The sequence below is a fragment of the Erythrolamprus reginae genome, chromosome 1 (assembly GCF_031021105.1).
Source record: "Erythrolamprus reginae isolate rEryReg1 chromosome 1, rEryReg1.hap1, whole genome shotgun sequence".
Lineage (NCBI taxonomy): Eukaryota > Metazoa > Chordata > Lepidosauria > Squamata > Dipsadidae > Erythrolamprus > Erythrolamprus reginae.
The window spans coordinates 377906617-377931808 of NC_091950.1; the positions used below are offsets into that span (position 1 = coordinate 377906617).

Below are 25192 nucleotides of genomic sequence, written 5' to 3' on the forward strand. Positions count from 1 at the left end.
TGTGTGAGTGCCCACATCCATAATCCAATGTCTGGGGAGGACGAAAACAGCTTCTCCAACCCCTGGAGGCCCTCTGGAGGCTGAAACTTGCATGTTGGAGCTGAGCTAGGGCAACGGCTTGCGTGCCAGCAGATATGGCTCTGCGTGCCACCTGTGGCACCCATGCCATAGGTTTGCCATCACTGGTTTAATCTATTCATAGTGATTTTTGACTTTTAGTTTTGAAATCAGGGTGTTATTTCTATTGCATTCACACTCACAATCCTTATTAAAAACATTTTTGATTAATTTGTCCAATCAATAGTGTGGCTCAGAACATGTACAAACACACATAAAATAATCCCTTAGGGTTTTATCTAAGAAGAAAGAGAAAAAAGAAAGCAGAGGAAGAAAACACACTCTGGTAGAAGTTCTGTATACACAACATAAGCCTCCAGAATACATCTGGAACCGCCTTCTACCGCACGAATCCCAGCGGCCGATAAGGTCCCACAGAGTTGGCATTTTCCGGGTCCCGTCGACCAAACAATGTCGTTTGGCAAGGCCCAGGGGAAGAGCCTTCTCCGTGGCGGCCCCGGCCCTCTGGAATCAACTCCCCCCAGAGATTAGAACGGCCCCCACCCTCCTTGTCTTTTGCAAAGTACTCAAGACCCACCTTTGTCGCCAGGCATGGGGGAGTTAAGATATTCCTTCCCCTAGGCCATGGTATGTTTGTGTGTATGTCTAGTTTTTTATAATTAGGGCTTTTAGTTGTTTTATTAAATTGGATTGTTACATATTGTCTTTTACTATTGTTGTTAGCTGCCCCGAGTCTGCGGAGAGGGGCGGCATACAAATCAAATCAAATCAAATCAAATAAATAAATAAATAAATAAATAAATAAATAAATAAATAAATAAATAAATAAATAAATAAATAACATAACATAACATAACATAACATAACATAACATAACATAACATAACATAACATAACATAACATAACATAACATAACATAACATAACATAAATAAATAAACACTGGGGTACAGTAGAAGAGGTGGCCAAAGGAGCTGGTCTTTCAAAGGAGCAGGCGAGTTTGATGATTTGCTTCAATCCCATATCTCCCCCTATAGCAGCCACGTGAGACTTTGGATTGCTTCACCTGGGCTGTGATGAAACAATGCTTCTGTTCATGCTTTGAAAATGACTGCAGGTCAGTCAAAAACCTGCACCAGGAAACATAATGTGTAACTGGAATTTATTATCATGAGAAGTGTTAAAATATTTTAGCATACTTTAAAACAGGATCTGATAGATTCACAGGAAAAAAAGCATTACAGTGCTCCCTCGATTTTCGCGGGGGATGCGTTCTGAGACCGCACGCGAAAGTCGAATTTCCGCGAAGTAGAGATGCGGAAGTAAATACACTATTTTTGGCTATGGACAGTATCACAAACCATCCCTTAATACAGGGGTAGGCAAAGTTGGCTCTTCTATGATTTCTGCACTTCAACTCCCATAATTCCTGAGCCAATCATACTAGCTCAGGAATTCTGGGAGTTGAAGTCCATATGTCATAGAAGAGCCAACTTTGCCTACCCCTGCCTTAACACTTTAAACCCCTAAATTACCATTTCCCATTCCCTTAACAACCATTTACTCTCCATTATTACTGGTACTCACCATTGAATAAGACACTTAGTGATCCTGATATTTATAAACATAATTATTTATTAACAATTATTATTATTATTTGTTATTTATTTGCAAAAATTATTAGTTTGGTGATGATGTATGACGTCACCAGGTGAAAAAAAAACAACGTGGTATAGGAAAAAAAACCATGAAGTATTTTTTAATTAATATTTTTTGAAAAACCGTGGTATAGGCTATTCGCGAAGTTCGAACCCGCGAAAATCGAGGGAACACTGTATTCATTAATGTACCCCAGTGAGGCTCTTCCAGACACCACCTATGCTATTTCACTTACAAAAAATATAACAAAAGGGTTGCAACTCACACAGCAGCCACAGTGCATTGGAAGCTACTTTGAATGCTTGGCATATCCAGGCAGGGCAGGGAATGATTTCCAGCAATCATTCCTTGTCGTCCTTAACCATAGTAAATGCTTTTTTTATACCATTGCTATCTCAGAGAGATTATCTTTGTCTGTTGTGGCTTTAGTGTTTTCCCCTTATTCCAATGGTTCTCAACCTGGGGGTCGCGATCCTTTTGGGGGTTGAACAGCCATTTCACAGGGGTCACTTAAGACCATGGGAAAAGACAAATTTCCCATGGTGTTAGGAACTAAAGCTTCTATTCTGGTGCCTTGCAACATATTTTTACAATCCGACCAATCAGGCGTTTACAGTCGGGGTGTCCCTCTGACCTTCCTGCCAATCAGCTTAAAGCTCTGTTGGGAGAATTGGTGCTAGACTTATGGTTGGGGGTCACCACATCATGCGGAACTGTATTAAGGGGTCACGGCATTAGAAAGGTTGAGAACTATTGTGGGCTTATTCAAATACAGCTTTTGATGTGGATAAAGTTTGGTGCGCTTCATTGACCATTCTGTGCAGCATGTGACTCCCTATGGATCAGTGCCTGTTGGCAACTTTAAACCGGACCGCATATGTCTGTCCCTCTGGCCCCTAGGCTTTCAGGTGTGGGCTGATTTCTTTATTGCCAGAGCTCCAAACCAATTGATTTAGAAATTTGGTTTGAAAGAGGAACCAACCCACCAACCCACCAACTCACCAACCAACCAACCAACCAACCAACCAACCAACCAACCAACCAACCAACCAACCAACCAACCAACCAACCAACCCAGGTACCGGGCAGCCTCCCCCATGGTCAGTCAGGTGAAAGTAGAGGTCCACCTCCCTTCATTTCCCCAAATCTCTAATCCCAGGAGTTGGGATGGGAGCAGGGGGGGGCGGAGAAAGAGCCTTTTAAAAAGCCACTAGCTCCCCCAAGTGCAGGAATATTGAGTTGTGATCATAGTTCCCTCTAAGCTGAGCAGTGAGCAATCGCTCACTTAAAAATCATCATCAACTCAGAGTTTTCCAAACCTGCCCAGAAGCCGAGAGGGAAAGAGTGAGAGGGAAGGAGAGAGAGAGGAAGAGAGGAAGAGAGAGAAACAGATAGAAAAAAGAGAGGAAGGAAAAGAGAAAGAAAAAGAATGGGAGTAAGGAAGAGAGAAAGAAAATCAAAATCTAGTTTGAAACTAGCTCAACTATTTAAGTGGCATTTTGATATTGATAGAGTTGCCCTATTATGAGCTCACTGTTATAGACACACAGTACAGTATTTTATTTTAAAATTCTCTGAGGCAAAACAGGGTGGGTTTTTTATTTGTTTGTTTGTTTGTTTGTTTGTTTGTTTATTTATTTATTTAGTTATTTAGTTATTTAGTTATTTAGTTATTTAGTTATTTAGTTATTTAGTTATTTAGTTATTTAGTTATTTAGTTATTTAGTTATTTAGTTATTTAGTTATTTAGTTATTTAATTATTTCTGTGCCGCCCAGTCCCGAAGGGACTGCCGCTCAGACAGTATACAGTAGTCTCTCACCTATCGCTGGTGTTACGTTCCAGACCTGGCCGCGATAGGTGAAATCCGCGATGGGGAATTTATCGACTGATAGTACTTATTTAAGTATTTATATTGTAATTATTTGGTAAGTTTTCATTGTTTTAAGTGTTTATAAACCCTTCCCACACAGTATTTATTTTAGATACAGTATTTAAATACAGTATTTACAATTTTAGATATTTTTTTTTTGAAAAACCTGCCGATCGAGTTCGGCGGGCTGTTTAAATCTGCCGATCGACTTCCTCAGAAACCCGCAATGAAGTGAAGCCGCAGTAGGTGAAGCGCGGTATAGCGAGGGACTACTGTACTTTTCCGCCCCCCCCCAAAAAAAATTAGAGGGAACACTGGTTGTGATATAGCTGAATCAGTGAAGAGAGTTTATCCCTTTAAATGTCCTCTTAGTGGATCCATGTGTTGTGATTGGGGAGTGGTCTTCCCTCCAGCTGCTATTGGGAATGGTGAAAGGCAGTAAGAGCACCTTCCCTTTTTTCTTTATATGCCTGGCATTCGGAAAATCCTGTCCCTGGGTCCACTCAGATCAGAAATGGGAACAGCAAAATTAGTGTTGTTTCAGTTTCTACTATCTCAAGAAAAGCTGTAATTCTTCAGAAGAGTTACAAAATGTCCCAAATTTACAGAACTTTCCTCCCCAAATTTCTTCTAATTTAAAAAGTTAAGCCTCGCAGGAAGGGCAACAGGTGAGGTTCAACAGCTCAACCTTTGTAGTAAGGAATGCTGGGAATTGTAGTTTAGCAAAATTGTGGGGGTTGACAACTTCAAAAACAATTAGGGCTAGCGTACATTGGCTTCCAAAATCCAGACAACACAAGATGGCAGTAAAGAGGGAAAGACGATGAATGCAAAATATTCAATTCAGATTCCCTCTCAGGATAAGCACAATCTCGTGGCTTACTTTTGTATGGCTGTATTGCCACAATGACTGCCTTGAACCACGAATGATCCACATCAGCTGGGATTTCTGCAACAAGCTAGCCTTAAAATGTGGTTGTTGGCCAGGCGACACTTTCCCAATGGCGTTTAAAAATGTGCCTTTGTTTTAAACAAAGTACTGGTCTCCAAATTGATCCAAATTAAAATACTGGTCTCCAAATTGATCTAAAAGCAACATTTCATACACTATTGAGAAGGAAGATAATTATGGCACTTTATAATCTAGGGCAGGACTCCCAAAAATGATATCTGGTCAATAATCCATCCTGGACAGTCAATGCACCCAGAACATGTTCAAAAATGATGCAGCCAGTCATTTTACTTCGCATATAGCAGTGTTTCCCAACCTTGGCAACTTGAAGATATTTGGACTTCAACTCCCAGAATTCCCCAGCCAGCGAATGCTGGCTGGAGAATTCTGGGAGTTGAAGTCCAGATATCAAGTTGCCAAGGTTGGGAAACACTGGCATATAGGAAGGAGATAATTTGATTAGGTGGGGTTTCCTGCTAAAGCAGGGGGTTGGACTAGAAGACCTCCGAGATCCCTTCTAACTCTGTTGTTATGATTATGATACTACCAACCTGTTCTAGAACCTTTTCCTTAGAAACCTAGAAGACTGACGGCAGAAAAAAACCTCATGGTCCATCTACTCTGCCCTTTTACTATTTCCTGTATTTTATTTTAGGATGGATATATGTTTATCCCAGGCATGTTTACATTCAATTACTGTGGATTTACCAACCACGTCTCCTGGAAGTTTATTCCAAGCATCTACTACTCTTGGAACAAACTTCCAGCAGACATGGTTGGTAAATCCACAGTAACTGAATTTAACTTGCACACACACACTTCCCTCTAAAACGTACTTAATGTCTGTCTATTGTTATTTCATTGTATTCTTAACATCAGGGATTCCTCCTTTCGGGCTCCGGGCGAATCCCGTTCTACTTCCCCCCCCTCGAAAGTTCCACTTCGCTAGCGGCGAAAGCGCCAGACTTCGGCGAGGCGTGGCTGTTGCCTGGGGAACCGCCAGGGGGCGCGCGAGGACGAGCGTTGGGGCACTTCGGCGGCGCCTTAAAAGGGCTCCATGGAGCCGCTGGCGGAGACCGGAGGCGTCGCAAGGGAAAGAGAAAAAGAAAGGGAGAGGAGAGAGCGAGAAGCGATGGCTCACGGCAACCCCGTGGTGAGGGTGATAGAAGTGTGGGTGGGCTGGGAAGGGGAAAAAAAAAGATTGAAAACCAGGTTTTTTGGAGGTATATAATACGTGGACGAGCAGAGTCGGGTTTGTAGGCTAATCTATCGCAGTTAAGATTAATATAAACGGAGCATAATAGCAAATACATCTGCTGTCCTTTACCTGGCCTCAGTAGGTGAGTAGGTGGGGGAAAGAGGAAGAGGAAGGACTAAATGCCTAGAAAAAGTGAAGTGACACAGGATAATACAGAGCCCAGCTGGTTTGAGAAGGCTGTGAAAGGGGATAGATAGGCTCAGACTTGGGCAGTTGGTCTGTAGATTCCTATTCACATGGTAAGATAATGGGCTGCCTAGGTCAGTGTTTCCCAACCTTGGCAACTTGAAGACATTTGGACTTCAACTCCCAGAATTCCCCAGCCAGCATGGGGAATTCTGGGAATTGAAGTCCAAATATCTTCAAGTTGTCAAGGTTGGGAAACACTGGCCTAGGTGACTATAGGTAGTAGTGGCTGACTGTGAATTTCCCCTGAGTAGGATAAAGAATTGGATAAGGTCTTGATTCAAGGGCTCCTTTCTCTGAGTAATCTAACCTCCACCTAATGATGAAGGTGGCCTGCATCTCCTTGCATTCAGAAGTAAATCAGCCCCACCCATCCCTTGTAAGTAGTTTGGGGATAAGTGTAGAATAAGTTTTGAAATATCCCTGGAAAAATATAGCAGGGTAATCCTCTTTGAATTGGTCTGAAGAGTAGGCATCTTCTTCATTTACTACATTAGTAATTTCAGATTATTTCAGTGGGTTACTAGGTTCATTTACTAGGTTAGATAATAATTCTTTTCTTCATCAGGAAATATGTTGAAAGTTAAAGGAGGAATAATATTTAATATAATTTACTTGTGTTTTGAGCATCAAAGAATTTCATGCCACATTATTTCACTAATTATAACCAAGGATGTTGAACCATAATGATTTTTACCTTAGAACACCTCATAATTTAGTGCTGACTTCAAATTTGAAATTTTCAGCTGATACTTCTGACCTTCAGACTATTGCAGTACCAAAATAACATGGAGCAGGTATCTGAAGTGTTTTGGGTTTTTTGATTCAATAAATTTAGAGTTCAGACACATACCTGCTGTTCACAAAAATGCTCATTGTTTCTTTAAAAGGTCATCTGCTTAAAATTGCTTGTTTGAGGTTGTGTGTGTATAATTTAGTGTCTGCCTTGTTTTTCTGTTCACCCAAATAATAAATGATAAAAAAGCCCAGAAGACATATAGTTGGAAAGCTGTAGTTAACAGAAGGTCTGCTTTATGGAAAAGTACATAAAAGAATCAAACTAAGCCCATGCTTAAATTAATTTGCTATCTTTTACAATGACTCTGATCTAAATTGAATATAGTTTGGATCTGAATGCAAAACAGAATCAGGCCAGATTTGCATTGCATTTCAGAACAGATTTTAAAAATTGCAATACTGTACAGTTAACATTATAAAATGCCAATATTTATTTATTGTGGCATTAGTATGTAGTTCATCCCATTCAAAAATTAATAATTACTGCCTAATGTAAAAAGTCTATGATTCTGTTATCTTAGGATCCAGGGTAGATATTAAAGAGAAATGTGTATATAAATGAGCATGGGCAAACCATGTCTCTACAATTTGTGCAAAACCATTTTAGAAAGAAAGAAAAGGGCAGGTAAAAGGGCAGGGGAAAAGCCTTCTCTGTGGCAGCCCCGGCCCTCTGGAACCAACTCCCCCCGGAGATTAGAATTGCCCCCACCCTCCTTGCCTTTCGTAAGCTCCTTAAAACCCACCTCTGCCGTCAGGCATGGGGGAACTGAGATATTCTTTTCCCCCTAGGCCTTTACAATTTATGCATGTTATGTTTGTTTGTAGGGATGTTTGGTTTTAAAGGGTTTTTTAGTTGTTTTAGTATTGGATTTATATGATGTTTTTTATTACTGTTGTTAGCCGCCCCGAGTCTACGGAGAGGGGCGGCATACAAATCCAATAAATAAATAAATAGATAGATAGATAGATAGATAGATAAATATGCATATCATAAGAAACATTATATAAATGAGTCAAACAAGTCACAGTTGGTGTAGCAGCCTTAACAGCATTGGCTAATCTGAATCAGACCTAGTCAGTACTTGGATGTCAGACAACCAGGGCCATAGACTACATTGAGAAGTTGAAGAAATATCTGGTGTAAAAAAGATATTGAGATACTAGAAAGAGTGCAGAGAAGAGCAATAAAGATGATTAGAGGATTGGAAGCTTAAACATATACAGAACAGTTGTTGGAGCTGGGTATGCCTAATTTAATGAAAACAAGGACTAGGGGAGACATAGCAGTGTTCCAATATCTCAGGGGCTACCACAAAGAAGAGGGAATCAAGCTATTCTCCAAAACACTTGAAACCAGGACAAGAAGCAATGGGTGGAAACTAATCAAGGAGACAAGCAACCTTAATATGATTATAATTATTTCTAAGGAGACATTTCCTGACAGTTGGAACAATTAATTAGTGGGACAACCTGCCTTCAGAAATTGTAAATGCTCTGACAATGGAAGTTTTAAAGAAGAGGTTGGATAACCATTTCTCTGAAGCGATGTAGGGTTTCCTGCCCAAGCAGGGGGTTGGACTAGAAGACCACCAAAGTCTCTTCTATTTCAGTTGTTTTGTTCTCACACAACAAGGAGCTTTAAGAATTATTGGCAAGAATTCCTTGCCTGCATCTCAGAAGCCAGTTTTGATAAGGAAACCATCTTTAAAAGGAAAGTGATTGTTGCTCATCTCCTCATTTTGGATAATGCAATTATTTAAAAAAACATTTTTGAGAAAGGAAAAATTAAGGATTTTTTTCACTTAATAATTGAAGGAGGGAGTGGCTTTTGTTGATAGGATAAACAACATATTGTAAAATAACCCGGTGGAATATTTAAAACTTCAGCCTGTGCATGATTCAGCTTGTTCCCTCTTTCTGAGCGAATTACACTATCAAGCCAGCTTTTGCACTGATATCTTTTGAGGATAATTACATGAACGTTAACTCTTTTGTCTTCTCTGTTATCATCACAATTGGGGGTGGAACAGGTAGGAAATCTGGAACCTGGGTTTTAATATTCTCTTATGGAACTTCTCTTTAAATGACTCTGTGTATTCTTTGGGACTGGGCATCTTTGTGTTTTATGGGTATACTCATAAAACTATTCCCTTTTTGGGATAATTATGCAAACTACAGAAAAGGAGTAACAAACACTAAGCCAAAAATAATTTATTTTATTTATTTATTTATTAGATTTGTATACCACCCCTCTCCGTAGACTCGGGGCGGCTCACAAAATCTCTGAATTAATATTTCCCCCCTATATCTCAGTTGCCATGTAAGTTCTTTTAGCTGTTGAAATTCTACTGAAATTACTTGGAGAAAGTAGTTGAATTGGTTTAGTGCTTTTATTTCATTGAAAAGCCCAGGATTGTTGCCAACAATTAAAGGCATGAGATTAAAAAAAGAAGCATGCTAAAACAATTTATACATAGCACCATTGTTCTGGTCACTGAATTTTGGTATTCAATCTCCATTCAGCATCCATTTATTCTTAACCCATTTATTCTTAACAAAAGACAACATTTGGAGATCCTCCATTTCTGCACCAAATTCTTATTTCCTAAATGTATTATCTCAATGGAATATAGGACCCAACAGCAGCTCCCCTCTTATATATCTCCCTGCAATTTATGTATTGTACAGCCTAAATTCTACAAATCGGTCATCAGTGATGTGATTGAAGGAGTCCGTGATGTTTTTCTGGAAGAAGGTGTAGATGAACAAGTTCTGAAGGAGCTCAAGCGGGTTTGTTGATCATTCCATTTCTCCTGCCTATCTTATATTTTTTTATCCTTTCTAGTTGATAGTAACACACTTGTTCTTGGTAGATGTGCCCAGTTCTTCAATTGCCAGTGGTTTTGTCCATGTTGAACATTTGAAAATACTCCTGTATATCATAGGATTATAAGATGAGTCATCTTAGTCATCCATAAAAATCCATTTATGGATTTTTTTCTTACAATGGAATTATGGAAACATTTCCCCAACAATATATATTTGGGACTAAATAAGCTTTGCAAACATCAAATAAGATTCTGGGCTGAATTAATATTTTCCCCCTATATCTCAGTTGCCATGTAAGTTCTTTTAGCTGTTGAAATTCTACTGAAATTACTTGGAGAAAGTAGTTGAATTGGTTAGTGCCTTTATTTCATTGATTGTTGCCAACAAAGTTTACTTTCCTGCAGACAGAGAAACCAAAGGAGAACTAAGCAAAGATTGGTGTGATTCAAGGTCTGCTTGGTTAAAGGTCTGCATGGCTTTTGCTGTGGTTACTTGAGAAACTGTCTGCCTCCCATAATGTTTATAAGGTTTCCCCCTTATACACATTTTGTATGCAACAGAAAAAAATAAACTTACAATTATGGATTTGACGATTAGGAAATATATATATATTAATAAGCTTTGCTTTTTCTTTGTTTTCTTTTTTCCTTTATTTTCTTCACTTTATATTGGCCACTGTTAATTTTTATCTCATTTTTAACATTCTTAATACAAGTTATATAAACAAAGAAGAAAATTCACTGAACTTTAAAGTGGATGATCTTTTTTTTTCATTTTTGTGTCTGTGTTTTAATTTCTTTTTCTTGCAGCGCTGGGAAATGAAATTGATGCAGTCTAAAGCAACTGAAGGTTTCTTCCACCACAATCATGTCTTGTCCCAGTTCACCTTGCATCTTCCATCCAGCTTCCAAGCCCTGCAGACTACAGGTTGATGACTGATTTCTTTCAGCAAAGACTGTCTTAGAGAGGAATTTTATTGCTCAGTGTAAAACCATGGACATCAATTCAGCTCCTGAATGAGTAGGAAGCGAGAGAAATTTTTTTGCCTTTTTCAGAGATAACTAACACCAAGTTTAACATCATTCGGTGTCTCAAGGGGAAATTATTGCTAATTGCTTAACATGATGGAGAATTTTTTTTTTTGCCAGAGCTGCCTTTGCCTTTAACAAAATGTTTGAGCTTGGAAAGCTTCATGGAACGTGCCATTCCTGATGGAAGGAGTGGGGCTTACCATTTTGGGCTTATAGTCTTAAGGGTTATTTTATTTTTGAAAAATGTGCATTAAGATAAATCTAACATAATATTTGGAAAGTTATTTCTTTTGAAGAAAAACGAAAGGAAAAGCAAATTTGCCAATGAATTTCAATCCAATGATTTAGGCTAAAGTGGTACCGGAGGCCACATTTGGCCTGTAGCATATGGCCCACTGGTCTATTGTGTAATAGAAATGTTCTTGTAGATATAAAAAATATAGCCAGGATCTAATGGTAAAATAATTCAATAAAAGTGTTCCCTTTTTCAAATCTAGTGTCACTCGTAATGGTGGTATTTGCACGTTAGATAAGCCTGAATTTTGAAGTCTTCTTTGCTTGCTACTGGTTTACTCCTGCTGACTCCTGCCTGTGGAATAGACCTAGCAAATCATAAATGCTACCTAATATGGGAAACCAGAGACCATGGCTCATTCGTCTCCTAAGCTATAAGTAACTTTATAACAAAGCATAGTTACAATGAGGGGTCTCATTCTAATGTTGGTCAAGTGTGACAAATAAATGAAACTTTTCTGGGCTTATTCTCTTTTAACAATAAGTACAAATTCTAATGTCAGTCTGCATTTATTTATTTATTTATTTATTTATTCATTCATTCATTCATTCATTCATTCATTCATTCATTCATTCATTCATTTATTTATCAGATTTGTATGCCGCCCCTCTCCGCAGACTCGGGGCGGCTCTCAGCAATAATAGTACAATGTAAACAAATCTAATATTTAAGTTTAAGTTAATTTAAAACCCCAATTTAAAAACCAATCATACATACTAGCATACCATGCATAAATTTTATAAGCCTAGGGGGAGAGAAAGTATCAATTCCCCCATGCCTGACGACGGGTTTTAAGGAGCTTACGAAAGGCTAGGAGGGTGGGGGCAACTCTGATATCCGGGGGGAGTTGGTTCCAAAGGGTCGGGGCCGCCACAGAGAAGGCTCTTCCCCTGGGTCCCGCCAAACGACATTGTTTAGTTGACGGGACCCGGAGAAGGCCAACTCTGTGGGACCTAACTGGTCGCTGGGATTCATGCGGCAGAAGGCACGCACCAATAGTATGTAAAATGTGCATTTTAAACATTCAAGAGCAGCTCTTTCTTATATGGGCAACCTCTAAAGGTGTATGATTCAGTTCTCAGAATTTCTTTTTATACGTAGTGGGCATTCATTTGAGATGGGCAGCAATTTAAATTTGGTTAGTAGATAAATGTTGCTGGGAATGATAAAGCTATAAATTCACATCAGACGTACCTGAAGTTGAAAAGGCAATTCAATAAAAATGCAATTGTTTAATGATGTTTAATCTTTTATTTTAAATAATATCCCTTTAGGTGTTACTGCAGGCAGAGGGATGCGTCAGTTCTCTAACTGTACAACACCAGCAGTAGCAGCTGAACTAGTATGTGACTTTGTTATTTCCATACAATTTTAGCATTTCAAAAAAAGGCAAAAATGTAGATTCAGCCCTGGATGGAAACACAAGTGTCTGTGCTGGGAAATACCTTCTGCCAAAATTGGACAAAACCCCAGATAAGAAGTATGGGGTGTGTGTCAGGAGACTGGAGACAGTTCCAAGAGGTCTGATACAGGTCACACATGAGTTGTGGGGTGCTGTAGACAAGTCTCTTCATCTCAGGGAGGATTTTCAGCATCAAAGTGGAGAATCTTGTCCTCAACACCCCTCAAATTGTATGCCATTCCTGCAGGGCCTTCCAGGATCTTCCCTGTTATTTTGAGACACCCGAGTGTCCTTACCTGGGAGATTATCTATTGAAACAGCTTCAAGATCACTCAACAACCACAATTGAGAGTGCTGGGATTGTAATTGTTAAGCGAAGTGGTCACAGGACATCTTGGTTAACCATGTCATTGCTCAACAACAACAAAATCTGGTCCCAATTGTGGTCATAGGTTGAGAACTACCTGCATAGCTTTAATATAGTCCATATTACCAGTGATGCGTAACCTTTTTCTTGTTGCAGGCTGAAAGTGTGCAACAGCCCATATACTGACACCCACAAGGCAATGCCCATGCAACACCACCTCTGTGTGCCACCCCCATGCATGGTCACAAAACCCTCCACATTCCCCCTGCCCCCTTGCATGTGTGCGACCATCCTACACTCTCCCTATGCATACATGCATGACTCCTTGCCTCGTTTTGGGCCTCACAGGCCTCCCTGCAGCCTCCTGGGACCAGAAATGGGCTGCATGGGGATGCTGCATTCTCTTAAGCCCCATTTTGGGCCTAGCAGGCCTCCCTGTAGCCTCCTGGGATCATTAATTGGCCTTGGGGGAGGGGGGCGCTGCGCCTCCCATGCTGTCCTGCTTCATGCATGCACCTCTCCCGCATGCATCCCATCCTCTGCGTATCAGTGGCAGATTCCTGGAAAATAAGCTGGCCAGTGTGAGTCACACATGCATGAGCAGTGGGAGCTGAGCTGGGCAATGGCTCACATGCCCATAGAGAGGACTCTGCATGTCACCTGTGACACAAATGCCATAGGGTTCGCCATCACAGCTCTAGAAAAAAATGCAGAGGGAGAGCAACCAGGATGATTAGGGGACTGGTGACTGAAATACAGTGGTCCCTTGACTTTTGCGGGTCCGACATTCGCGGAAAGTCTATAGCATGGGTTTTCAAAAAATATTATTAAAAAAATACTCTGTGTTTTTTTTGTACACCAAGGGTTTTCCGGGGCCGCCCGATGTACAATACTGTGTGTTTTAGCTCTCCTCCCCACTCACCCCAGCCGTCCTGCTTCTTTAAATAAAAGTTCTGCTTCCACCCCAGCCTCCCGATCCCTGCCCTTTAATTCTTGAAGCATTGGTACGCTCCACTTGAAGCTGAGCCTTACTGCCACCTGCCGCCGCAGCGAGCACAGCAAAGCTACCAGCTTGCCGCCCCATTGCCCCTGCGGGTTCTGGGGGTAAGTAAAACCAGGAATGGAGGAGGGAGGGGGAGGAAGGAAGGAAGGAAGGAAGGAAGGGAGGGAGCATCTCTACTTCGTGGAAATTTGACTTTCACGGGCGGTCTTGGAACGTATCCCCTGCAAAAGTCAAGGGACCACTGTATGTGAAGAAAGGTGACAGGAACTGGGCATGGCTCGTCTAGTGAAGAGAAGGATCCAGGGAAACATGATCTTGTTCCAATATTTGAGGGGCTGCCACAGAGAGCAGGGGGTCAACCTATTTTCTAAAGTACTTGAAGGCCAGATAACGAATAATAGATGGCAACTGACCAAGGAGAGATTCAACCTACAAATAAGGAGGAACATTCTCACAGTGAGAACAATCAACTAATGGAACAGCTTGCCTTTGGAAGTTGTGGGAACTTCATCACTTTAGACTTTCAAGAATAGATTGGACTGCCATTTGCCAGAAATGGTATAGCAGAGTCTCCTGCTTGAGTGAGATGACCTGTAAGTCCCTTCCAACCCTGTTGATCTGGCTATTAATCGTTTTGGTATTTTCTTGCTCTGTTATTGGCAATTATGTGATTTTGTTTTTCTCTGCCTTTCACATTCATTTGGTATTTCTCTTTTTTATGTATGCCTTTGTTTTTCATCATAAAGTTTTAAGTGAAATGGTGCTTGTACAATGATGATAGGTAATTATGCAGAATCTTGCATTTCTCATGGGTAATCAGTTATACACCGATCACCAACCTGTACATCAAAGTTTCTTGCTCAACTGTATATTTGTTGGCATAAAACTCTTTGCACTTTAACAGTTTGCACTTTAACACACTCCTGTGGAGGGTTAGCAGAATTATTTTTCTGTGAAGAGATGGTAGAAACTGTGAGAAAATATGGATGGATTACAAATGAGGCTCCCCATAAAACCAGTGTGGTGAAGCACTTGAACAACACACACACACACACACACACACACACACAGAGAGAGAGAGAGAGAGAGAGAGAGAGAGAGAGAGAGAGAGAGAGAGAGAGAGAGAGAGAGACAGACAAAGCTATGTACCTATTTTCATTAATATAAGTACTGCAAGGGTCTATATTAAGAACACAAACATGCAGACAGCATTATATTGCAAAAATATTCTTGGGAACTTCTATTAGTTAAATATTTAGGTCTTCTACCTCCCTCCCCGGAGGTCTTTGGGCAAAGGCTACAGAGTTTTGGGTCTGTTCTAGCATTTAAGACTGCAATTGGATGGTGCCTGCAGTTCCATGATTCAATGAAGCAATGCATCTAGATTAATTAATTAAGCTGCCCCGAGTCTTCGGAGAGGGGCGGCATACAAATCTAATTAATAATAATAATGATGATGATGATGATGATGATGATGATGATGTCAGTACAACACAGCAAACGAGATCACTATGCTGGATTTCGTATTTCATCACCAGTCGGGCGCTTCCCAAGCACCTAGGACTGCGTGATGTAGCGGTGAATTATGTTTGCCGATCCCAGTAAAACTGCCTTTTGCAGTTGACAGATGGAGATTTTGTCAATTCCAATGGTTTTCAAATGTCCGCTGAGATACTTTGGCACTGTGCCCAGCGTGCCAAGTACCACTGGGACCACTTTCACGGACTTATGCCAGAGTCGTTGCAGCTTGATTTTTAGATCTTCGTATTTCACTAATTTCTCTAGCTGCTTCTCCTCAATTCTATAATAATAATAATAATAATAATAATAATAATAATAATAATAATAATAATAATAATAATTAATCCAAGAAGAGACTGGACAGCCATTTGTCCAGAAAAGAATAGGGTTCCCTGCTTGAGCAGGGGATGAGACTAGAAGACCTCCAGGGAAGCCATTGGAGCCTGGGGAAGGTGAAAAACGAGCCTACTGGGCCCACCAGAAGTTGGGAAACAGGCCGTTTCTGGCCTCCAGAGGGCCTCCAGGGGAGTGAGGGTGTTTTCACCCTCACCAGGCATTGAATTATGGTGTGTGGGCACTTGCACATGTGTGATAGCGCACACCTCAGCTCTTTCAGCACCCAAGGAAAAAAAACGTTTGCCATCACTGTTCTATGTTCTATGTTTCTAAGATTGTTGGATGAATAGAATCAATTCAATTTCCCTAAATTTCATTTTCCAGTCAGCTCCTCTAAAATGATTGAAACATGTTCAAGCAACTCTTCTCAAGGAAAAAAACCCCTCCTTAATGGAGATAGCATTCTTAAATGACAGGGATTTTTTTATTTTTTTGGGGAGAAAATCTATAAAGGAAAAGGTGTTTTCACAAAGCCATAGCCGCAGGAATAAAATATTGTTTAGCCGCCCCGAGTCTTCGGAGAGGGGCGGCATACAAATCGAATAAATAATAATAATAATAATAATAATAATAATAATAATAATTTCATATCAGAGGAACCACCTCTTGCAGAATTGAACCTCCTGGGCGGTTTTAGTTTTTATAGTGATAAGAAAAAGAATTCCAAAAGAGGTAGCAAAGAAGAACGGAATAGGATTTCCTGCCACATGAAATAAAGTTTTTATGCCTGATTTCCGATTTCTCTGGAAAATAAAGTTGCATAATTTATTTATTCGATTTTTATGCCGCCCTTCTCCTTAGACTCAGGGCGGTTACAACATGTTAGCAATAGCCCTTTTTAACAGGGCCAGCATTTATGTTATGAAATTTATGTTAATGAAACATAGGCTACTCTGTGGTAGGTTACTACAACTTTGGATATAGTAATTTAATGATTTTTCCTGATAAACTTTCTTTTATTTAGGAGTCTTCCCAGTCTAGTGGGGCTGTCCTTTCTCTGCCTTCTGGCCTTACCTATCCTATCCAGATACCTTCTGGGGTGACTCTTCAGACAACCTCTGGTAAGAGTTAATAGTATAACCTTCATCAGTCTTTCTCTCCCTCAGGATTTTTAAGATGGGTGGACTTTATGCTGGTTGGGGGAATTCTGGGTGTTGAAGTCAACCCATTTTAAAGTTCCCGAGGTTGAGAAACACTGGCCTTGAGCATAATTAATGCATAATAACAATAACAATAAAAACAACTTAGCAAGCAAATGCAACAGGGAAATAGAGAAATGTTAATGTTAATAATTAAACTTCTGCAAACCTAATGCCTAATTATTTGTTCTGGTTCCCTCTTAATGAATTTTGTAATGCTCAAGCGCTTGTTTTAAGAAATTCTCCCACCTCATGAAAATCTTCAGCTTTCCCGATTCTTTGAAGAGAGAGAAAACTGCAGTGTGGGGAAGAAATTATTATTATTATTATTATTTATTGGATTTGTATGCCGCCCCTCTCCGTAGACTCGGGGCGGCTAACAACAATGATAAAAAACAACATGGAACAATCCAATTAATAAAACAACTAAAAACCATTATTATAAAACCAAACATACACACAAACATACCATGCATAACTTGTAATGGCCTAGGGGGAAGAAATATCTTAAATCCCCCATGCCTGGCGGCATAAGTGAGTCTTGAGTATTTTACGAAAGGCAGGCAGTGTGGGGGCAGTTCTAATCTCCAGGGGGAGTTGGTTCCAGAGGGCCGGGACTGCCACAGAGAAGGCTCTTCCCCTGGGGCCCACCAAACAACATTGTTTAGTCGACGGGACCCGGAGAAGGCCAACTCTGTGGGACCTTATCGGTCACTGGGATTTGTGCGGTAGCAGGTGGTTCCGGAGGTAATCTGGTCCAATGCCATTTAGGGCTTTAAAGGTTATGACCAACACTTTGAATTGTGACCGGAAACTGATCGGCAGCCAATGCAAACCATGGAGTGTTGAAGAAACGTGGGCGAATCTTGGAAGCCCCACGATAGCTCTCGCGGTCGCATTCTGCACGATCTGGAGTTTCTGAACACTTTTCAAAGGTAGCCCCATGTAGAGAGCATTGCAGTAATCGAACCTCGAGGTGATGAGGGCATGAGTGACTGTGAGTAGTGACTCCCTGTCCAAATAGGGCCGCAACTGGTGCACCAGGCGAACCTGGGCAAATGCCCTCCTTGCCACAGCTGAAAGATGATGTTCCAATATCAGCTGTGGATCGAGGAGGATGCCCAAGTTGCGTACCCTCTCTGAGGGGGTCAATAATTCCCCCCCAAGGATGATGGACGGACAGATGGAATTGTCCTTGGGAGGCAAGACCCACAGCCACTCCGTCTTCTCTGGGTTGAGTTTGAGTTTGTTGACACCCATCCAGGCCCCAACAGCCTCCAGGCACCGGCACATCACTTCCACTGCTTTGATGATGCTGTAGCAATGAGAGTTTGTCACCCCTGAAAAGTTGGTGTGTTTTCACTCCTGCATGCTTTGAACGACCTTTATGGGCTAAATCTGAAAATGCTGCATAGTCGTATACTTCACAATTTCTGCTTTTTTCTTCTTGTAGGCCACTTATATAAAGTCAACATGCCTGTGGTTGTCACTCAAGCTACTGGTGGAGGAACTCCACTTCAGCAAATTTTCCAGCAAGTTGGGAAGCAATCCTTGATGCCTCAACCATCCCCAGTCAATATTATACAGGCAAACATGTCTTCTCTTCAAGAAACCAGCAATGGTAGCTTGCTGACCTCAAAGCCGCCTGTGCCCCTAAAGATGGGGGATAAAGACTTGCTTGGGGCTACTGCTGCCATACTAGAAGCAACCAGAAGTCAGGGGGAAGTTGCGCTAGGGACCCTGGTAAGCCTGCAGCCCTCAGGTTCTTTGCAGACTCCCCAGATAGCCATTACAGCTGTTCCTGTTGCAAAGTCAACTGGAGTAGACAACCCCAGGTCTAGAGAAGCAAGAGAAGGCATTTCATCTGGTGGGGGACAATTGTCTGTGAATGTTGATCCGCCTCCAGAACCTGATGATATAATTGAGCTGATAATTATGGGCAGTGACTTGGATGACCCCTCCCTTCTCTCTGATGAAACCAGCCTCTCTTTTGTTGAAGAGGTAACTCTGCTTTAAAAAAATAAATAAACAAAGGATTTTTAATATAACTTCTTGAAGAGAGCTTGTAGATGTAATTTTAAGAATGTATTTATATGCAGCTTGAATAGAAATGTGGAATGAGCTTCATCATAGAGCTGCTTTGTAGAGTGAGATGGGTGGCTTATAAAGGTAATAAATGAATTTAAAAAATCCATCTCCATTTAAAAGCAATAGCAAAATACCTGTTGATTTAATTACAGTACCTCTCAGTGTTCCCTCTAATTTTTTTGGGGGGTGGGAGGAAAAGTATGGTGTCTGAGCGGCAGTCCCTTCGGGACTGGGCGGCACAGAAATAATAAATAAATAAATAAATAAACAAACAAACAAACAAACAAATAAAAAACCCACCCTGTTTTGCCTCAGAGAATTTCAAAATAAAATACTGTACTGTGTGTCTATAACAGTGAGCTCATAATAGGGCAACTCTATCAATATCAAAATGCCACTTAAATAGTTGAGCTAGTTTCAAACTAGATTTTGATTTTCTTTCTCTCTTCCTTACTCCCATTCTTTTTCTTTCTCTTTTCCTTCCTCTCTTTTTTCTATCTGTTTCTCTCTCTTCCTCTCTTCTTCTCTCTCTCCTTCCCTCTCACTCTTTCCCTCTCGGCTTCTGGGCAGGTTTGGAAAACTCTGAGTTGATGATGATTTTTAAGTGAGCGATTGCTCACTGCTCAGCTTAGAGGGAACTATGGTACCTCTACTTAAGAACGCCTCTACTTAAGAACGTTTCTAGATATTTTTGCCTCTTCTTAAGAACCATTTTCTACTTAAGAACCTGAGCCCGGAAATATTTCCTAAGAAATTTGAGAACGGCACGAAGGCCCGGCCAGTTTCCTGCCATCCCCCCTGGGTTTGTTTCTCTGGCGCAGTGTATGGAAGGCAGCCTCCGCCGGGTATATGGGAGGCACATCTCCTCTTCACCGCCTCAGAGTCCCTCTTTTTTTATTTAAGCCTTAAAGTTTTGCATTTTTTTGGATCCCCCTCACCTCACGTTCTTCCTTTGGCAATGACTGTCCTCCTCCTCCTCTTCTTCCTCCTCTTCCCCCCCACCCAAATTCCTAGCTTTTATTTCTTTCCTAATGGGTTTGCACGCATTATTTGATTTTACATTAATTCCTATGGGAAAAATTGCTTCTACTTTCAAACTGTTCTACTTAAGAACCTGGTCATGGAATGAATTAAGTTCTTAAGTAGAGGTACCACTGTAAAATTGAACAAACTTGATATTTTTAATGTGTTGTGGGGGAAGGAAGTATTCTATAATTTTAAAAAGATGTTATCTCTTGATTGTGTGCTTCTCTATAGCCTTTCATATCCTCACTTCCTTTTTAGTTAGATACCAGTGTGCAAATGGAATCAGATCTGCTGGCCCAGAAAAATATTTCCAATGACATCGAAGAAATCATTCAACTAGATGGGACAAGTGATCTCTCACCCAAAGTAGAGATAGAAATTCCAAGAGATGGAGAAGATGAGGAGCTTGTGGGTATAATTGATGCTGAAGATTTAAAAGTCCTGGATGAGGAAGAAGAGGAGGAAGGTGAAAACAGCACTTCAGACAATCAGTCTCTCAACAGTACCAGCGATGCTGATGACTCTTCAGTCGATATTGTTGAGGAGGTAAAACTTAATATTTATAATGATTTGCTTTCACTTTTGCAGTGTAGTCTTAATTTCCATTAAGAAAACAGAATTAGAATGGACTTTTACAGCTGTCCAGCTCCTCCACTGATGAATTACTAAATCCTTACTTCAGCTATAAAGACTCTAATGAAGGTGTTCTTTTCCACTAATGAATAGGGCATCATTTTTAATGTTAAGTGCAGATCTCCTTTCTTGTAATCTAAACCTATTAGTTAACCTAGAGCCCTCCAGATATTTTTGACTATAATTTCGATGGTGCTTTGATTATACTGCTTGGGCCTTAATGGGTGTCGGAGTCCAGCACTAGATAGCTGCCTTTTCTCTGTAGCCGTAGAGCACCAGTTTGGCATGTCATCTCTGTGAAGTTCTTCATTATTATTTGAACATGGCTATCAGGTCACATCTTAAAACATCCATCCTGTAGATTAAATTCATATAATTCCTTTAAGGTTCCCTACCGCACGAATCCCAGCGGCCGATAAGGTCTCACAGAGTTGGCCTTCTCCGGGTCCTGTCGACCAAATGTTTGGCGGGCCCCAGGGGAAGAGCCTTCCCTGTGGCGGCCCTGGCCCTCTGGAATCAATTCCCCCCAGAGATTAGAATGGCCCCCACCCTCCTTGTCTTTTGCAAATTACTCAAGACCCACCTTTATCGCCAGGTTTGGGGGAATTGAGACATCCTCTCCCAGGCTTCTATATTTTATGATTGGTATGTATGTGTTGTATGGTTTTAATTGCTGGGGTTTTAGATATGTTTTATTTTTTAATATTAGATTTGTTTCACTGTTATATTGTTTTTATTATTGTAGTGAGCTGCCCCGAGTCTTCGGAGAGGGGCGGCATACAAATCTAATAAATAATAATAATAATTTGAGGAGAACTCAGTTCTCCCCATTCAAATCTAACACTCACAATTGAATACACATGTAGTGCAGATAGTTTATAGATAGTCATTGACTTACAACAGTTTGCTTAATGGCTACTCAGAGTTACAACAACCCTGAAAAATTGACTCATGACAATTTTTCGTACTTTTGGCCATTGAAGTATCCCCATAGTCATGTGATTAAAATTCAGATGCTTGACATATGGCTCATATTTATGATGGTTACAGTGTCCCAAGGTCATGTGATCACCTTTTGTGACCTTCTGACAAGCAAAGTCAAAGGGGAAGCCTGTTTTACTAACAACCATGTTATTAACACAACAACTGCAATAATTCACTCAACAAGTATGGCAAGAAAGGTCATAAAATTGGGCAAAACTAAGTGAGACATCAATTGTGGGCAACATAAATTTTGGTCTCAGTTATGGTCATAAGTTGACTACCTGTGTTACAATGATGGGAAATCTACATGTATTGTTTATACATCATCTATCTTGAGGGGAGATTATAAATTTGCAGTGTTCATCTCTGGGCAAGATACTAACTCATTTTATGCTCTCTTTTAATTAGATTTCCAACTTCCTGGAAATAACTTGTTCCTTATTGCTTCTGGCATTTGTTTGTGCACAACATAGATGAATTTGGCCCCTGCAAATCCCGAAGCTGCTCCTTGTCCTGGTTCCTCCAAAATAATTTTGCATTTTCTTTTCAAAAATATTGAGTATTGGTGCTGAAAAATATTTAATTGGGAAAAATGTGCAAACGCCTGATTAATAAACATGAAGTGTGCAGAATTTACCTTCCGGAAGGCAAAAAGGGGAGTGGAGAAGTAATTGAGACAGGACATGCATCTTTTGAAGGATGAAAGTGAGGCGAGCTGAACTGACTGTATTAGCAGAAAAAGTAATCTAAAGTCATTTAGTGCTAAACCCTCCAGAAGGTTCTTTTTTTTTTTTAATAGAAAGAAAGCAGACAGCAGCTCTTTTGGGGAAGCATATTAGAGCTCTGTCTAATATCTGCAAAATTGAAGGAAAAGATACAATGTTCAGTAATGTGCCATCAGGAAGGTGCAAGTTGCAACATAGCTGCTGTCAGTATAGTACTGATGCAGGGCAGTTTCCTGAACTTTTACTTGAAAAAGCACAACAGAGCCCTTGAGGAAGTGATGTGTTCTGTTTGGCACCAGCTATATTTTTAGAGTCTGGCAACCATTTGGGATGCCGTCTGAGTGGCTCCCTGCTTCGCAGATTCTGCATCAGGTACCAAAGTGGACAAAAGAACCCTGTGAATTTGTTTTGATCCTTGGTGTAGAGTCAAAAACCAAAAATACTCTATATAACAGCTCTCTCTATTCCTGTACTGCAGTACACTGTAATGACAGTGCAGCCTATTTTAATAGAATAGCTAAATTTTAGGTGCAGCTTATTTTAATAAAATAGTTAAATGTTTGTGAAAACTCTTTAGGTTAAACCTCTGGGGCATTTGTTTCTTTGCAGGATCCTCTAAATTCCGGTGATGATGTTAGTGAACAAGAAACACCTGATGTTTTTGACACTGATAATATAATTGTATGCCAATATGACAAGGTATGTTTAAGTATTTTTATTTTTAAATGACCCCTGAGACTTCAAGTCAACCTTCCTTAATATCAAATATGCCAGGAGTACTCCTCTCATGGTGATGGGAAATTTGAGACGATACAGATATAGCTCCATAGTGCCAGATTGGGGCAGGGCTCCAATACATTTATATTTTTAGGCATATAGTTAAAAATTGGTTCTTGGGTTCTGTGCCCAAATATATGTTGTATATAAGAACTGACACAGAAGTAAGCAAATAACATGCTTGCTTAATTCCTCTTTTGTATTTATATAATTGAACAGCATGCTTATTAATTTCCATGCCAATGAGCTGGTGAAGAATTACAGCAAAAAACGTGACAAGTCTATGGTGAATGATGACCTATTCAGTCACATGTTATCTTTTTATGGAATTATGCAGCTGAAATCTCTTATATGCTTGCTGAGGTTTCACAAAGCCACGCAAATAGAATGAAAACTGGGTAGAACCATGTGGTTAAATGCAGCGGTCGGTTCCTCCTGGTTTGGACCGGTTCTATAGAACTGGTTGTAACTTGGCAGCCTGGGTCACTGGAACTGGCATTGACCCAGGCCTGCCACGCCCCTGAGCCTCCTTAGGTGGTAACATCTTGTTCTTTGCTTCTGTGCATGCTTTTTAAAAAAGTACTGAACATGCACCCACGAGATGCATCCCTGAGCGATTTGGCAGCGGGAGAATCCAGAACCTACCCCTGGTTAAATGTTGCCATTCTTTAAAAGAAATGAACCTTTTGATTCATTAAGAATTCTAATCATCTTAAGTGTGAATTTTTCCATAATAGATAACTGGTTATCATGGGCATGTGCCTTTAGACACACTAATAATAATAATACGGGACTGAGGAGATAAGAATTAGATAAATGGAAAACAGATCTTGGCATAATGGAGATGAACAGGTGCTTGAACAGGTGTTGGTGATTCATTTCTCTCTGCTTCAGAGCTGGCAAGGCTTATTTCCAAAAGCTTGCTTGGGACAATTCTGATTAAGTGAGAGAGGAAAAAAGTAACTCATAAAAGGCCCAAGTGATGTTCAAACAAATCTATGCACACCGAGGTAAACTGATCTAACACTTTTCTCAGTTGCCCAGGAGATCTTGAGAATAGTAGCTTGATGACTGTGAGAAAGGCAGAAAGCATCTTTAATGTGATTTCTCAGTACTTTTTCAAGGTCTTGTCATAAAAATCATGCAAGTGCTATCCCTTACATTATGAGAGAGACAGAGGCAGAGAGTGAGAGAGAGCAGCAAATTGAGAGGAAGTATCAGATTTGCTACCCAGTGGAAACGTTTGAGGGTTTTTCTCATCTCCATAAACCTAAATGAACATAATCAGGGATCAAAATGGAGGATGTATTAATAGAGTATCCCAGAAGGTATCATGACTTGAATTCTAACAGGTGGTTTCTTTCTGCAGTGTTTTTCCTGCTTCTAAATTACTGTAAGGTTTACATTGCTGACTTGGACCCCTGGGTTTTGGTTCTAATATTAGACTGGTATGTCAAGTAACTTTCTCATTGCTTATGAAAGAAAGCATCTTTTCTTTTAGTGGACTTTCTAATCACCAGGATGCAAATGTTTTCAAAGCCATGACTAAGGGAGCTGATATTTTGTCTTTCATTAGGTTCAGCGAAGTAAGAACAGATGGAAATTCTACTTGAAAGATGGTGTGATGTGCTTTGGGGGAAAGGACTACATTTTTTCCAAAGCCATTGGAGATGCAGAGTGGTGAAACTTTTCAGAAATATCTGCAGTATTTTTCAAAACTGTTTGTAAAATTCAGTAAGGGAATCTTGAAATTTTTGTGTTCTGAAAAAAAAAATCACATAAAGAAAGTATGTGACCGTATAAAAAAATCCAGCATTGACAGTTATTGTGTGTATTGATTAAGCTCCATTTAATTTGTATAAATAAGTAAAGACTGTATCCCTCTCCATCTCTCTCTCTTTCTCTCTCTCACACACTTCTTCTTTCCTCCAAATGCACATAGGTCTTTCAGGTTGGCTTACAGCAATTGGAATCAATATAAAAAGCTGAAAACATTTTGAAGACAAAAAATGGAAAACATATCTAGTAAATCTTAGTGGGCAAAGACAAGAAACTTTTACATTATCTCTGGTGATATTATCTCTAGAGAGGTGGCACATAAAAACCCAAGAATACCTCTGCTGCTAAGGGCCAGTCTGAAGCAAGTATTTTGCTTCTTGCAATGGCTCACCAG

At 40.3% G+C, this 25192-nt stretch overlaps 1 protein-coding gene across 3 annotated transcripts; it reads left to right on the forward strand.

The window, feature by feature from the left end:
• The first annotated feature begins 5580 nt into the window (after positions 1–5580).
• Positions 5581–24907, forward strand: GTF2A1L (general transcription factor IIA subunit 1 like). 3 transcript variants are annotated; one of them, XM_070734718.1, is made up of 9 exons: positions 5581–5714; positions 9492–9593; positions 10442–10559; positions 12233–12300; positions 16612–16708; positions 18240–18787; positions 20159–20446; positions 22852–22941; positions 24596–24907. In XM_070734718.1, exons 1-9 carry the CDS (start codon positions 5619–5621, stop codon positions 24701–24703), a joined length of 1515 nt encoding a protein of 504 aa, XP_070590819.1. In that variant the 5' UTR covers positions 5581–5618; the 3' UTR covers positions 24704–24907. The 3 variants fall into 3 exon arrangements, with proteins under 3 accessions (XP_070590819.1, XP_070590822.1, XP_070590820.1); XM_070734721.1 differs by having other exon boundaries at positions 18240–18529; XM_070734719.1 differs by lacking the exon at positions 5581–5714 and adding an exon at positions 6205–6384.
• Positions 24908–25192: the final 285 nt, after the last annotated feature.